Consider the following 15,711-nt stretch of genomic DNA (forward strand, 5'->3'; position numbering starts at 1 on the left):
CAACTACGTGGGACAGCTCGACGTGGTAAGTGGCCGAAGCGACACCCAGAACGGTGGCTGGTACTCACGAATCTGATTGGGTGTAATTTACGAGGCCTAGGCAACCAGCGGAGGCAAACATTCTTCCAGGTGAAAAAAGTAAAGATCTTTTGAATCATACAGTAATTTTTCTTGATTCAACACCAACTTCTGCTTTAATGAGTAGATAGCCTCTTTTTTTATCGCGAGATCAACCGGATATAACCGGATGCATTGGATTGCGGCGGCGATGTGAGTTGTATGGCTTGAGAAGCCTGGTTGGCGGTTTACAAATCGAACACGCCAAATTAAGCCAAATTGATAAATTTCCGAAGATCAAACACTGACCGCAATTCTTCAGTTCCTCAGAAAACATCCCTTGGCCTTCGTAACTTTCTTTTCCAATGAAATCCCAGTGCTGGGACGGATTGAAGATACTCGTCAAATTGGCTAGCAAGGGCCCTTATCACATAATTGGGTTGTTTCCTGTTGGATATAGTCTAGAATCGCCACAATCCAGTCTTTGTCATCAAAAAGAAGCTGGGGATCGAGGTGGCCTCTCTGAGATAACCATTTAAAAACATATTAGGATATGTGCTGGTATGAGTCGGTGTATCGCAATAGTGGCAGTGGTGTCGGAGCTGTTGTTGTCGTGATGATTGTCTTGAGAGGAAGTCGATTAAGTCAGATATATATGTCGTCGAGGTATCCAATTCGGACTTGTGTTAAGTGTTCTTGACTACAATATTGATATATATTGACGATAGCAAGCTTTGATGAAAGCAAATTACTAGTTGAAGCTTTTTTGCTCTTACAATGACTTTGTTCCGTGAGTTCCGCTTGATGTGGACGATTAACCATATTGCCTAATACTAGAGAAAGCGTCAGAGAACTCTCTCAAAATTAAAAATAAAAAATAAAAAAATAAAACCATTACATGTGCCACAAAGGTCGGTCCAGCCGACATGATGTAAATGGAGGTTATCAATGTATGTTCTAGATCGAAAATGAGGGATAAGGCAAGTCAATATCGTACTGTAATCCACTAGGGGCAGTTACCATTATTATTACCAAGTTGGACACCCGCTATTTGGACCTAGATCTAGCGGTTATGACTGGTCCATCTTCAGTATATCACCGGTTTATCCTGACATACGCCATAGTATGGATTTTGCAGATTGGAATTCTACCTTCATCTAGCGAGAGAGTCGCCGTTTCCGGAAAACATTACCATTAACAACTAGCTGTAGTCTCTTCTGCCAGCATATAAAGGCTCCATAGATATCCCTAGACCTAATAAATTTACTTCGTGTACATACAGTCACAAATTCTTCACTTTGCAAAATGTTGCAATCTCAAGATAAATCAATGAAGGCTATTGTCTGGGAAGGCAAACCCTTCGAGGTGGCTTTGAAGAAGAAGGCAATTCCGCAAATCACGGATCCAAACGATATTGTTATTCGTATCACAACGTCAGCAATCTGTGGATCAGATTTACACATGTATCGCGGTGTGTTCGGCAGTAAAACGCCCCCTTGGATCTTGGGGCACGAAGGCCTCGGCACCATTGTAGAGGCAGGAGAGGGCGTCAAATCTCTGAAGGTTGGGGACCGGGTGCTGGCTCCCGGCGCGATTTATTGTGGCTACTGTGAGAATTGCTATCGCGGCTACCTCACATATTGCCTCACCTTCAATCCGTCAACCATCTTTGATTTCCCGGGCTTTGGAGAAGATATCGGGCCAAATCTAGGTGGTGCTCAGGGTATGTACCATTTCTCGCGTCTGTATGGGTAAATTCTACCCAGGTATAGCTTTGTGCTCAGAAAGTCGCCACAGCGGAGTATATTCGTGTTCCATTTGCAGACTCCTCGTGTCTCAAGCTTCCTTCAACAACAGAGCATGATCTCGACTATATTATTCTCAGTGATATTTTTCCGACAGCCTGGGATGCAATTGACAACACAGGGTTCGAGGCGGGAGATACAGTGACAATCTTTGGCGCTGGACCTGTTGGTCTATTATCTGCTTACTCGGCTATACTACGTGGCGCATCTAGAGTCTATGTGGTTGACTATGTCGCTTCTCGCCTAGAAAAAGCTGCGTCAATCGGCGCCATTCCCATCAATTTCACAAAAGTTGACCCCGTTGAGAAAGTTTTAGAACGTGAACCGCGGGGTGTGCGCCGCAGTGTCGACTGCGTTGGATTTGAGTGTGTGAACAGTAAGCTTGAACCGGAAGAGAATCTCGTCTTGAATAATTGTATCAAGGTTACGGAGGCAACTGGAGGGATTGGACTTTGTGGTGTTTACCCTCCATCTCCGGGACGAACAGCAGGAACGCCTTTGGCCACAGATAAGCAAGGGGAATTTCCTGTGCTTATAGGGCTTTTCTGGTTCAAAGGCCTTTCAATTCGAGGTGGCGTGGCTGAGATACAAAGATTACAGCCTATGCTCCAAAGGCTAATTGAGAGTGGGAAGGCAAAGCCAAGCTTTGTCATTGACGAAATTCTTCATAGTTTCGAGGAGGTACCTCCCGCGTATGAAAGGTTCTCCAGCCACAAAATTGGAAAGCCGGTTATACAGCTCAGTGTTTGATATAACAGCATGACTGTTAGTGGTAATTATCTCTGGATACTGGAGTGAGTCATACACCTCGCTTCAAGCCCTGAGTTATGGCCGATCGGATCAGGAACATGAAAAGTTTCACTTGCGCATTGATTATTATTTACAAAATTGTCAGTCAGCACTAAGTATAACTTGACCTTAATGAAGATCTTATTCAAAAATCAAGTTGGGTATGCCATCGATAGAGAAGACTATAGTTTGTCTGGATGCTGTCTCAATCAGCATTTTGAAAGCGGTACGATTTGCTTGCTTTTACCAACATCCGATGAAAATGTATCGTCGAAGTAACGTCTTATATACGTAATCAATGCCATTTCCATTCAATCAGAGTAGATCTTAGAGGCCAGTATTTACATTAGTCAATTGAAAACAGATCTAGAAGCTGTTGGACACCACTAAACCAAGTATGGCATAAAATCTCAATGTTTGAGTTTTACATTGTGTCCGAGGTATAGAATTATGTAGAACCAAATGAGAGATATAATACTTGGAAATGAATTAGACAGTCAAGATTTCTGGGATGTCCTCACTCTGATCTCCCACAGCTTAAAACTAGCTGAACCTTCAGTAGAAGAAAGTCTTGAATGTATCGGCCGATTCTAGCATTTGCAAAGCTTAGTGATAGCTGGCTAAGAATATTTGCCTGAATTTCGCATTCGCCCTGATGATAATATTTGTGTTTGAATCGTAAAATCCGGTTTATAAGTCTGTGATCGTTCCTAGCTTTGTATATTGTCTTTTACGGGCAAGAGAAATCTATGATGGTCCAATCGCAGAGCTTGGTTGATCGAAACTTGCTAAAAGCTATGGCGTGAAGAGAGCCGATGTTTTGTTGGTTTGTCAAAATGGTGTAATCAGTTACTTTTCGGCAATATACCCAAGATGACGCTGATACGTAGTCTCGATGTACAGGGTGATAAGTACTCTTCCCGAACAATGAAGACTTATTTGAACTCATCCTAGAAATTCAGGAATAGGGGGAAAGAGCTATGTTCGATTGAAACTTGGCCTAGATAAGATAATGCAATCTTGATATAAAATTCACATGCGAGTCATCCGCACAAGAAAGTGGGGCATCCTGAAACACGCTGTAGTTATCTTTGTGGTCCATCTTTATTTAGATCAACATTTTATTTTTTTTTCTTGATTATAACATATGCCGTTTTCTGAGGTTGAAAGAAGATATTGGATTGAGGCTTCAACATCTTGGATCGCCGTTCCGTTGTGTAAACGTAACATCATATACTTCGAACATGAGTAGACTTATGAACTGAGGGCTACTCAATCCAATACTTTGGAAGTTTAGAAACAGATCGTTCGCCCTACGACTGATGAACTTTGGCAATTTGAATTTAATGTACATGTGTGTTGTGTTATGTAACTAATCGAAATAACGTAAATTTCCGGTCCATCTGGATATCCAGCAACATTATGACTCCAGGCTCAGTAGGCCTGCCACGGGATTCGAAGCATACGACACCTCGAGCATTCGATATCGATCAGAAGCCTAGCCCCCTTGGGATCAACTGCATATATATAAGATCACACACACATTCAGGATTCCGGAGCTCTCAAGAATCAGTCTGTGTATCAATCCACCCCCCCCTGACTCCTACCATCCGATATCCTTGCCTATTCACAGGTATCTAGCCTGATAACTTAGTAACTATTACAAGGTCCGGCGATACGGCTCATCAGGCTCCTGACACGGGGAGAGACTATTCCTAAATCCTTCCATATCAGCGTGATTTCAAGTAGTTGCCGACACCAGCACCAAGCGTGATTATACCAAGGGAATACATGGAGTCAGTGTCATCGCTAATACCCGAGTTCGGAGTCGGGATGTGCAGAGCAGCTAGCGATGACAAAAAGCTATGAAAAATTTGCTTCAGAGTAATACGGATACATTGGAGAAAGAATGTTGATGTAGCCACAGAGCGGATATTTATAGCAGTGTAGCCAGACTTTGTACTATTATCGATAGCGTCGCCGTTGCGAATTGTGAGGATGTCAACGATTCTGATAGTCGAGTCTAAATATTTTGAGATATTGTATTTTTTCTTGATGAAGATATCAAAATCTTGATCACTGTTGTTAATATTCGAAAATTCTCGATACACCGCAAGAAATTTATGATTTAAGTATCTCAGTATTTTTCAAGATAGATTGCAGAATATAAAATAGCGATATTTGTCACTCTATTTTATTCACCGGTAATAAATACTGTTTGTGTTCAGAAGATTTTCCACAGATATTTATACATCTATTCACAGCTGATTTATATTCAGTTTTCAAATTTATTTTGCCACAGTTGCAATTTTTATTACATTACTTTTCTGCCAAAAACGAAATCTGTATATATCTTGTTTTGTTTTGCGGCATACTCAGATATAATCTTCAATTGAATTATAGTAGATAAATTGTTCCGAAAAACAATCCAAAACTGGACGAATTTTCAGACTAACACCCTTTTCTCGCCTATCAGTCCCCTGATACAAAAACTGGACAATTTACATTCGGCGAAGAATAGCGATATCGTGGAAGTTGCTTTTGACCAAAACCTTCCCGAATCCATATTCACTCCTCAATAGACTGGCTGTAAATCGACAACATCGCGCAAATGATAAGCTGGATCTTCAGTGTGTCAGCCATCCCATTGTATAGTATCAACGAATAGAAAAGATACTTCAAGTGCAATTACAGTATTGGTTTGAGATCTCACCAAAATCCTTAGTGGCTGGTGACAAGCTTATAATATCTTGCTAGGTGCCACTATACTTAGTGTATTTTCGAATATTGGGTTCGTTGCACTTGAGATATCTTTTCTACTTAGTCATTTCCGCTAGAAGTCATCTTAGATAGTATATATTTTTTTTTGACGTTTGTGTGCAATATTAGATTTCATAGATAATTGGTTTTTCTATGTATCAGTACATAAACCGATATCTTCGACAAGACGGACCTTGCAAACGATCTACACATTCAATTTCATAATAACACTGTGTTTGACAAGCGAATCTAATCGACCCCCGTTTACCCAACACAGTCCTCCGAGGGTGTTTTTTAGCCTTAGTCACCAGGCGTCAAATATGCCGCGTAAGGCGACTATTACCGAGAATCTGTTATAAGATGAGCATGGCAATGCCCATAGCCATCGCAGCAGCCGAGCCCCCGATGATCACATCAAATCCATCCCAAATAGACACCATGCTTCGGACTTTATACGCAGTATTAGACGTAGGAGCAGGAGCAGCATTCCCCTTACCCTCAGAGCTAGCAGCACCAGATTGAGTCCCGGTCTCAGTATAGTTGGTACTGTTATACCTACCTGTGGACTCGGCTGCCTCCAGGTCAGACCGATGATGTACCATGGTAATCATAGGGACAACAGAGACAGCCGTTAACACACGCTCGACCCCATGAGAAAAAGACGTAGACGAAGTCGACGTAGTAGCGCTCACAAAGGAATTGACATCGTAAGTGCTTGTCTTCGTGATGCCGGACTCTACATGTGTCCTGGTGACCTTCTCCCAACTGTAGTCACTATCCACGTAGACCTCACAGCCGACGCTGGGCTTATAAGTTGGGACTTGAGCGATGCACTGCCCGAGACCATTTGGTGTCATCGAACTAGACAACGATTTAGCCCAACTTCTTTGTAATCAAAGCCATGCCGACTTACCTGGGACAACAAAGGGCCATGGTCTGACTCGGCTCTAACAGACTTGCCAAAAGTGTCGCAGGCTCCTCATAATACGGTATTTTATCCTCGGACGTAGCCAAAAAACCAGAAGTCCTCAGTGACTTATCATCACGCGCAGCCATCCCAATCGTCTCCCAACCGGAAGGACAACACACTCCCGGCGAGTAATATCCAGCAGAAGCGACCCATTTTTTCTCATCGTACCAGGTTGCTGACGTAGTTGTGCCAGGCGGCATACAATCCCAGTCATTTGTTGATGTAGGACAGGCGACTTGGAATTGAACCCGGGTCATATCATGATCAATCATGGCAAGGGAGAGTCTATCCGTCGCGGTACAGCTGGGTGCAGGGGTGAATGTTGTTGTCATGGGGCCATAATTTTCGAAGGTCCAGTAACCCCCGGCGACAGATGCGGTAGTCATATTGGCGAAACCTATGCAACTCCGACGATAGTTGGACTCGTAGCAAAAAAAAAAATCAATAATCTCCGCCAAAAGAACGTTCCGCGATCAACATTATATGGGCTTTGAAGGTCCTAGCATAGGATATTGTGATTTTTTCAGCCAGGCACTAAATTTCGATAGTTGAATTACCATACTTGTAATAGCCCCGGCGAATTTCGAATGAGGCTAGAGTTGCCCTGCTTGCGACAAATCTCCGTCGTTCATCTCGCAAGCCAAGCGAATTGCCGGTGGCTTGGCAGGGACACAGTCAATTCAGATCCTCAGGCTAGGGCTCGCTTGGGTTAGTGATGTCTTAAAGGGTCACACCTCATTTAGTTACCGGTCCACTCCAGATTGTGCCTGGGGTCATCCACGACTGGTGACCGTAATTTTTCCATCCAGTTTTCATTCAATTTTAGCCTTGCATCGGGTATGTTACCTGGCGTACTGCCAAGACACGTCCGCCGTGAGGTGTTCACGCCAAGAAACACGCAGATCAGGACTTGAAGTCTTATTGGCCACACTGTACTGTACTGCAACTCCCTTAAGACCGTTTTCAATGCTCCTTGGCTGGCTTCCGAAGTAGCGGACTGCTGCTGAAAAATGCACCATGGAGATAGACTAATGCCAGGATTGCGACGACTCTAGCCACCGCTCGGTTGGAAGGCTCGGTGCAGCAAAAAATCGATGGGCTCGTATCCGCGGTGTCGGAGGCGGTGCATGTTTTGATGCCGAGGGTCCAAACCGTCACCACACGCAAAGCGATGGTGGACGGCGGATCTAACGCAACTTTATCAGATTTATACGCATTGGAGAAACTACGTCTGTTTGGAGCTACGGACAGGGCAAAAGATACTACAGTTGGAGGATATAGTCGCAAACGCGGCGAAACAATACTATTAACGCAATTCGGAAACAAGAAATTAAGTACTGGAACGAATTTCTGGCCGACAACGATAATATTTGGAAATCCGCTGAATTTCTGAAGTCAGAAGAAGATACAGCTTTCGGGAATTCTTCAAAAATCAGTCTGTATATCAATCTATTCTATTTGATTTCTACTATCCTCTCAGATCTTATATTGATAAAAATAAAATCATTCTGTTTTATATACAATTAATAAGTTCAAATCAATAAACAAATAAAATCCAAGCTGAGGATTATACTTTAGGACGTCGTTTGAAGATATTATAAAAGCCACAGATATCAGATATTTGCATACAGTCTATGGTAACTATTACCGACAGAGCCATCGCCAGTGTGAGTGTTCGAGAAGTCCGCACGAGGATTTTTTTATTTGATCACGCCTGAAGTGTTGGGGAATAATCCATACAGAAATTGTCCCTGCAGTAAGCTATTTTCAGCCAGAAATGTCAGTTTTCTTATCTATCTGTATGTGACGGTTACTAAGTTGTCAGGCTAGAGACCTGTGACTAGGCAAGGGTATCGGATGGTAGGAATCTGGTAGGATAGATTGATACACAGACTGATTCTTGAAGAGCTCAAGAAGCCTGAATGTGTGTATGATCTTATATACAGTAGGGTTCGGGTGGGCCTCTATATGCAGGTGATCCGAAAGGGTTTAGGCTTCTGATCGATATCGAATGCTTGGGATGTTGTATACTTCAATCCCCGTGACACTGTACATGTATCAATCACGTCCTTGTCTAGCAAGTTCGGATATTCTTTTGTCTGAACCTCAAGGAATCTCAAGTTTATATCAATCTTGCTATTATGGTAGTAGTATCACAAGAAAATGTTTTAATTCTCTAACATGGATTATCGATCATTCATTATACCCTATTCTGTTGTGATTTCTACCACGCTCGTATACAGACTGCCGAATCGTATTTGCCATATCCGTATACTACCAGTTTTACTCTCGAGTTCACTCCTTTGCCAGTGCATTAACCTAAAAGGTGAGTATCTAATCACTGGCTAACATACTGCTTATACTAATACACATTCAATATAGGATTCAACTGATTATATTTATATTAACAGGCTCCTAGCTCAGGTCTTGAGAGGCACTATGGTACGGTCATTAGAGCTATGGCGGGCCCCAGATAGATACATGGTCATTGGGTAGTGGTGATCGCTGCGAAGTCAACGAGGGTAATTGAATAGAAGGAAGCAAAGAAGAAAAATAAAAGAAAAAAGTAGAAGAGAAATTGGTCAACAAGGACCAGACCCGGTTAAGAGCCATAAAAAGTCAAAGGAAGGGTGCTTAGAACAACTTAGAAGGAATGGGTGAGAAACCGAGATAATAGTGGGAATAATACACAGGGTGAAGCAGAGAGAGAGAGAGAGAAAGGTAGAGTAAAGCACAGGTGTAATCATCAAACGACTGGAATCAGATCGGATCTCAGGCAGATGTGCAAATAAAAAGAAAGAAGGAAAGTCAATATATGTGAAAGTAAAAAGCGGGACCATATACTAGAACAAGGGGTTGAAGTATAATCGGCGTGAATCCATCTCCGTTGCCATAGATTCACCATGGAACATCACTCATCAAAAGGGCAATCAATGCTCTCATGGCCGTCTCGCTCGCAAAGAGCACACCATTTGGACTCATCAACGATGCCTGATGATTTGCCTGCAGCTGGGGCCATAGAGGAACCTAGGCCACCAATACCTTTGAGACCCTCAAGGACAACATCTCGTCCAGTCTTTTGGTGAGAGCTGGTGTCCGTGTTGGTATCCGAGGGCACATGATTCTGATTTGCATGATCATCAATGGGGTTTTCTGCTGGGGGTTGTTCAGTAGGAGCCTCCGTAGGTTTAGGTCTCTCAGCATTCTTCGAGCCAAACATGCTGGTACAGTTTAGAATATCGTGTCCACCAGTCTCGCAGATCTCACACCACTGTGAGTCGTCGTCAGATGACCGTTCTGACTCTGGCATGGGCTCAAGTCGTGGCTGGGAAGAGCTAGAGGTACCACGGTGGTGTTGACGAGCTTCGCTAGGGTTGGCAGGGGCATCGTGCCAGTCCGTTGGGACGACGGTACGATCAGACAGACGATGGACTTGGTTGAGGTTTTTTCCAGGAATACTGCCCGAAGAACTGGTTGGTTTGTGCTGTTTCGACGGCGATAGAGTAACGGTAGAACTGCGGTTACGACCGTTGCTTGAGTCTATCCGAAGCTCCTGGAGTTCCCGTTCCAACTCTTCAATACGATTATCCTTGCCTTTGAAGGTTCCTTCGAATTCTTCCAATCGCTTTTCTAGCTCCGAAACATGTTCGGACATTTCGTTATTGGCGTTGGCGTTGACGTTGACGTTGGCGTTGGCATTTTCTCCAATATCCGCCGCATTAGGATGGCCGCGGCTTAACGAATGGATAATGGCCTTCAGACCTCGGATTTCATCATCTTTTTGAGCCAAGTCTTGTGAATTATGAGGTCCATCGGAAGAAGCATGGGCATCCTTGAGTGCTGCAACAGAGTTGTCCTTCTCTTTCTTGAGTTCCAGCTTGGTCCTTTCGACCTCACCTCGGAGGAACTCAACCTCGGCCCTTGCTTCAGCCTCTCCGCGCCTTGCATCTTCAAGGCCCTCTTCCAATTCAGAGACAAGTTCCTCGAGCTGTTTCAGTTGCTGTGCAACAATCTCAACATCCTCGCCGCGATCCTGCAGCTCCTTATTTTGTTGCATCAATTCATCCAGACGTTGTTCGTAAACACGCTCAGTCTCGGAAGCAGCAATTTCAAGTGTGTCGAGTGTACTGCGGAAATCTGCCCGGTGCCCATCAAATTCAGCCGTCAATTGAGTGATGCGTTCATTTCTTTCTCGAAGTTGAGTGCGAACACTCATATTGTCTGAACCTTCCATCTCCTCCAACATCTTCTGGAAATCGCCCAGGGTTTTCGATTGTTCTTCCAGCTGCTTATCCCGTTCCAATAATTGTTTCTCAAGCGTCTTCACTTGATCCTTAAGTTCTTGCATTTCTGACGAAGATGGCCGCTGGAAATCAGACGGTCTACCACCATAAGAAGAGGCATCGTCATCCACACTCACTCCGCTCACTCGAGATGGTGGTCGATCAGATAGACGAGAGGGTGGCTTCACCGGACTGCGTTGATATCCATTTGACGTCTTGGAGGCTGCCGACGGAGTGCGTAGACCACTGAGACTTAATTTAGGTGGAGGAACTCGAGGTGATTCGGGTCGAGGAAGAGATGGTCGTCTCATACGCGGACGAGGTGTAGATAGACTCGGACCAACCGATTTACTGAAATTCACAGGCGCGGCGCGTGCTGGAGTCGTCGGAGGGGCAAAAGTGCTGGCGGAATTGGATGTAGATCGACGAGTGACGTATTTGTTGTTATTCATAGGCACAAAAATACCAGATCCCGGGATAGAAGTAACAAAATACTTTCTTCCCTCAACATCACCACTATTCTTCCCTCGTGGAGCATGTTCACTGCTCAATTCGATTCCTGCAAATCGACCTGGTTTGCCCGCAACTGCTCCCAAGAATTTGACCGTACCATACATCCCCCCTGGTACATTAACCACATCCCCGACCTGAACATCATCCGAATTCGTCATATTGTCACCAGCCAACAAATCAAGCACCAAGAACAAGGACGAAAAGAGTCGAGTTGCCGTGTAGATGAAGAAGTGGGGGATTCGAAGGTCAACACGGCCCAAGGAGTGTTGCTAGGCAGAAAGCCAAGACTCGAAGGTGAACTAGAGCAATGTCAATAGCAGACCACAATGAATCAGATGAACTAAATATCAATCATGGCCTCAAAATAAAAAACACCAGAAATCACAAAGCCAGCTTTTCTTCTCTCTTTATCTCTCTTCACAAGAAAATAAAAAGAAAGGATGAAGTTGCAAGTATAAAAAAAAGGCGGAAAGGGGGGGAACAAAACAAACACTTCACCGCTTTTATTCCCGCCTTTCTCGCCGCCTTTCAACCGACTCCTGCTGATTTCCCCTGCTGTTCTTCTCTCGCATATCTCCTTGCTTTTGCCCATCCTTTTATTATTATTATTATTATTATTTTGATTCGATCAGTCCATTCAGGTCTGATTCGATCGGAATTACCTTGCAGATCAGTCTTGGAGGGAGAAAAAGAGTTCCCCTGGGATATACACTATAATCTGTTGCTCCGCGTCGGTGGTTGAGTCTCCGTCATCCTCGTCATGGCGCAGTACTTCTTTGACTTGCTGTATAACTTCACAGATTGCATGTGCTGTTTCCCCAGTACTCCGCAATTGAAGATCAACAATCGCAGCTTCAAGCTTTTGCGACTCTTGGGTGAGGTATGATATTTCCAACATGCGCCGGTACTTGTGTAAATGAGGTTATGAAACACCGTGTCCCTAACTTTCAACTTGTTTTCTTTTACCAATTATAGGGTGGATTCTCCTACGTTTATCTCGTCCAAGACAAATCGAGCTCCGAACTATTCGCCCTCAAGAAAATCCGATGTCCATTTGGACAAGAATCCGTTTCACAAGCTTTGAAGGAAGTTGAGGCGTATACTTTGTTCACGGGGCAAGACAACATCATTCATTCTATCGATCACTGCGTTTCGACAGAATCAGGCTCGAAATTTCGCGCCGATGGAGGAGATGCCGGGTCCAAAACGGTTTATATTCTACTGCCGTATTACCAACGCGGTAATCTCCAAGATGCGATCAACGCCAATCTTGTCAACCATACCAAGTTCCCAGAGAAGCGATTGATGATGCTGATGCTTGGTGTCGCCAATGCGCTTGAGGCTATGCATCAGTATCGGGTCAAAAGCGGTACGTCATCAACTCGCAAAGCCAAGGGAATTCGGAGGGAAGGGGAAGATGCCGATGCGGAGCGGTCTATGCAGATGAAACCGAAGCGACGACCAAGTCAGATGCACGGAGATGACGAGGACGAAGAAAACGAGCCTTTGATGGATGATGAGGTTACGCGCAGCCAGGAGGGAGTCCAAGATGGTGGTTTACGGCCATATGCGCACCGCGATATTAAACCTGGTAAGTTTCTCTACCTTCCATTGTCCTCGTCGCGGGAGGGGGATCTTTCGGATACTAATGGTTGTAATCGCAGGTAACATTATGATCGACGATGATGGCCAGTCGCCTATTCTAATGGATCTCGGTTCTCTCGCCCCCAGCCCAATTGCGATCACCTCCCGGTCCCTAGCCCTTGCCGTTCAAGATACCGCCGCAGAGCACAGCACAATGCCATACCGAGCCCCGGAGCTCTTTGATGTAAAGACTGGGTCGATTATCGACACCAAGGTTGATATCTGGTCTCTGGGATGTACTTTATACGCCTGTCTGGTTGGCAAGAGTCCCTTCGAGGCACGTAGTGAAGAGACCGGTGGTAGTTTGAGTATGTGTGTTCTCGGTGGAGACTGGCGATTCCCTGACGAGAAGTCCACTGCTACTAAAGGCAAGGGCAAAGTTGGCACTGCTGATGAAAACACATCCACGGCTGGAGGCACGACAATCAGTGCTCCGGTGAAGGAGCTTGTCCGCAAATGTCTCCAGGTTGAGCCTTCGGAGCGTCCGGATATCGGTGAATTGATCCAACTCATCAAGGATGTTATCAAGGAGTTACCAGATGACGACAACGTCGCTGGATCATCCCACTAATTGTGACAGGCTCTCACTTGCAACGATTTCATCCGTCCATCTGTTATCATTACTCTTTTCTCTCTTGTTCGAGTACCCGGCAGGTTCCGCTGGACTATCTCGCGTGATATCTCTGTTGATTTCTGGTGATCTGTACAGTATAGGCTCAGCCATGGTTATAAGCGTCGGCATCAGGGCCATCTAATTATTGGATTCGAGCCTGCATTGCAATCAATATTTGTTTGCACATTCCATTGAAATATAACCCACTTGCATCTAATTTATGCTTCGTCTAGTCCCGAAGGTTTCCATCACGTAGAGTTCCAGTCTGGAATTTGATCCCCGGCCTCCTCATCATGAAACAATTCGATAGAAAATAGAAAAGAAAAACACCAGGAGTCAGCTATTCCAATCTTCCCTGTTATACACCCAAAGCAGAACTACATCAAAATAATGGCCCTCGACTTCAGATGCGATACTTTGGAAACAGAAGTAGCTGAGAAATTCCGAGCAGTAGTTAAGGACAAGACATGTGAGATGAGACTTACAGCAGTTTGTAAATCAACTAATTACTAACTTCATTATTGCAATGGCAGTTGTTTTATCAGATCTTACTCGCAGTGACCTCGCAGCCACAACAGCAGATGCACTCGCTCATGGAGGCGCCGCAACAATCATCTTTACAGGTCGTTCACAACCAGACCTCCAATCCATCCTCGATCATATACGTCGCAAACACAACTACACGAAGATAGTCTTCTTCGCCGCAGAGACAGGAAGTTTAGCATCCATTCGCGAAGTAGCACAATCCATCATCGACCTTGAAGTATCCATAGACGGGGTGATATGTTTCCCAACTCTACAAGCTACAGCCTGGGAACTCACCGAGGATGGAGTGGAATCTCAATTTCAGAAGAATTATCGCAGTTACTTCGTTCTGATAACTTTATTGCTTGAGAAGATGACTGGTGGTGCGAGGGTTGTGTTGATATCAACTACTATTCGTCGTGAAGCGCCTGCACCACGATGGGAGGATGTCAATTACTCGGTCAGTCGAGTTTCTGCGAGTCAATATAGAAAGATTAACAAAAAAGTATCTGAAATGAATGCTCATGCTGGTCAGAATGGCGAGACGTACCATTCGCTGGATGGCTATGCACAGTCGATGTTTGCAAATATCATGTTTGCGAAAGGACTGGCTGAGAGAAACAAGTCTATATCTGCGTTCTCTGTGAGCCCAGGCAGTAAGTTACCATTCAAATTGTCAATTATGCTATCTCATAAATTCAGATACCAGTTCGAATATCCAAAGTTTTGTTTCACCTGAACAAGTCGCTTCCTGGTTACAGTTTCAAAAACGAGGTACTTCCATCGCTAAAAGTAGAGCACATGGATCATCCATTAATCTTGCTCTAGCTGGTGAGAATCTACCAATCCTCTTACAACAGGCTCCCGTATCATTAGCCCATGCCAGTACAACGATCTGTCGAGCTCTTCTTGATCCGATCCTCGCAGGTAAGATTGCATCTTCCATTTCTATTCTCGCGTGTTATCAAAGGATCACAGAATGGCCCGCCGATAGAGCAAACTGGAGCCTTCTTGGATAACCAAAAAGTTGTCGCCCTACCATATCTCGACTCTCCCGCTGGTGAAGAGAGCGCCACGAAGCTATGGTTGGTTAGCGAAGAGCTTGTTAGTCGACAAAAAACTTCCTATCCATGAAATAGCCCTAGTACGATTTTGTTTCCTTTTCTCTGTGATCATGTTACATGAGTGATAAGGAAGTTAAATGTTTGGAGAAACTGTGATAATTCAACTAGAATTAGTGGGCATAGATAGACCTTCAACAATTCTACATTCCACGTATCATTCAGAGACAACGCCTGCAAACCAATTAGAAACGGTGATAAGAATTTGGAGTAGCGGATTTGAGTCCGCAATTGCCGGTGCTTTGACCTTTTCAAGTTGCCCGGAAATCCCAGAAAGACTCAAGATTATTGGCGAATGCAGCTTGCCGGTGGCAGAACTAGACACCGATAAGCATTTCTTCTTTGTCTACAATTAGTTTCCTTACTTTTTGGGGCAAGTTAACAAGTAATACATACTCTGTAAAGTCCAAGATAACCAGATCATTACATTCGTCCTCCATCTGGATGAGTTCAAGGTATATTATAGGGCAGGATAGAGTGTATCTTGTCTTATCTAGACTCGTACTTGTCTATCTTGCATATGTAACTAGCAATCAGCAAGGACAATCAGTCTAAGTCTCATTAATGAAATAACCAGTCTAGACTTTCCTTTTGCCCGGAATTGTTCCTCACTGACTCCATGTCTCATACG

The 15,711-nt window shown here is 44.3% G+C and overlaps 5 protein-coding genes across 5 annotated transcripts; 3 read left to right on the forward strand and 2 right to left on the reverse strand.

Moving 5' to 3' along the window:
- Positions 1-1,362: 1,362 nt before the first annotated feature.
- N7469_002326 (glutathione-independent formaldehyde dehydrogenase) lies at positions 1,363-2,612 on the forward strand (the record flags this gene model as incomplete). The annotated part of the gene is made up of 2 exons (XM_056641246.1): positions 1,363-1,780; positions 1,846-2,612. The coding sequence occupies 2 exons, from the start codon at positions 1,363-1,365 to the stop codon at positions 2,610-2,612; spliced, it is 1,185 nt and encodes a 394-aa protein (XP_056503740.1).
- A 3,152-nt stretch (positions 2,613-5,764) lies between these two features.
- On the reverse strand, positions 5,765-6,767 carry N7469_002327 (uncharacterized protein; the record flags this gene model as incomplete). The annotated part of the gene is made up of 2 exons (XM_056641247.1): positions 5,765-6,272; positions 6,325-6,767. The coding sequence occupies 2 exons, from the start codon at positions 6,765-6,767 to the stop codon at positions 5,765-5,767; spliced, it is 951 nt and encodes a 316-aa protein (XP_056503741.1).
- Positions 6,768-9,292: 2,525 nt separating this feature from the next.
- N7469_002328 (CAP-Gly domain containing linker protein BIK1) lies at positions 9,293-11,335 on the reverse strand (the record flags this gene model as incomplete). The annotated part of the gene is made up of 1 exon (XM_056641248.1): positions 9,293-11,335. One exon carries the CDS (start codon positions 11,333-11,335, stop codon positions 9,293-9,295), a length of 2,043 nt encoding a protein of 680 aa, XP_056503742.1.
- A 602-nt stretch (positions 11,336-11,937) lies between these two features.
- On the forward strand, positions 11,938-13,392 carry N7469_002329 (putative serine/threonine protein kinase ENV7; the record flags this gene model as incomplete). The annotated part of the gene is made up of 3 exons (XM_056641249.1): positions 11,938-12,057; positions 12,153-12,768; positions 12,842-13,392. The coding sequence occupies 3 exons, from the start codon at positions 11,938-11,940 to the stop codon at positions 13,390-13,392; spliced, it is 1,287 nt and encodes a 428-aa protein (XP_056503743.1).
- A 432-nt stretch (positions 13,393-13,824) lies between these two features.
- N7469_002330 (putative oxidoreductase, short-chain dehydrogenase/reductase family) lies at positions 13,825-15,093 on the forward strand (the record flags this gene model as incomplete). The annotated part of the gene is made up of 4 exons (XM_056641250.1): positions 13,825-13,903; positions 13,980-14,615; positions 14,662-14,886; positions 14,930-15,093. The coding sequence occupies 4 exons, from the start codon at positions 13,825-13,827 to the stop codon at positions 15,091-15,093; spliced, it is 1,104 nt and encodes a 367-aa protein (XP_056503744.1).
- Positions 15,094-15,711: the final 618 nt, after the last annotated feature.

The sequence above is a fragment of the Penicillium citrinum genome (genome assembly GCF_028827155.1).
Source record: "Penicillium citrinum strain IBT 23319 chromosome Unknown utg000002l:1.0-3833315.0:1.0-3834789.0, whole genome shotgun sequence".
In the NCBI taxonomy this organism is placed as follows: Eukaryota; Fungi; Ascomycota; class Eurotiomycetes; order Eurotiales; family Aspergillaceae; genus Penicillium; species Penicillium citrinum.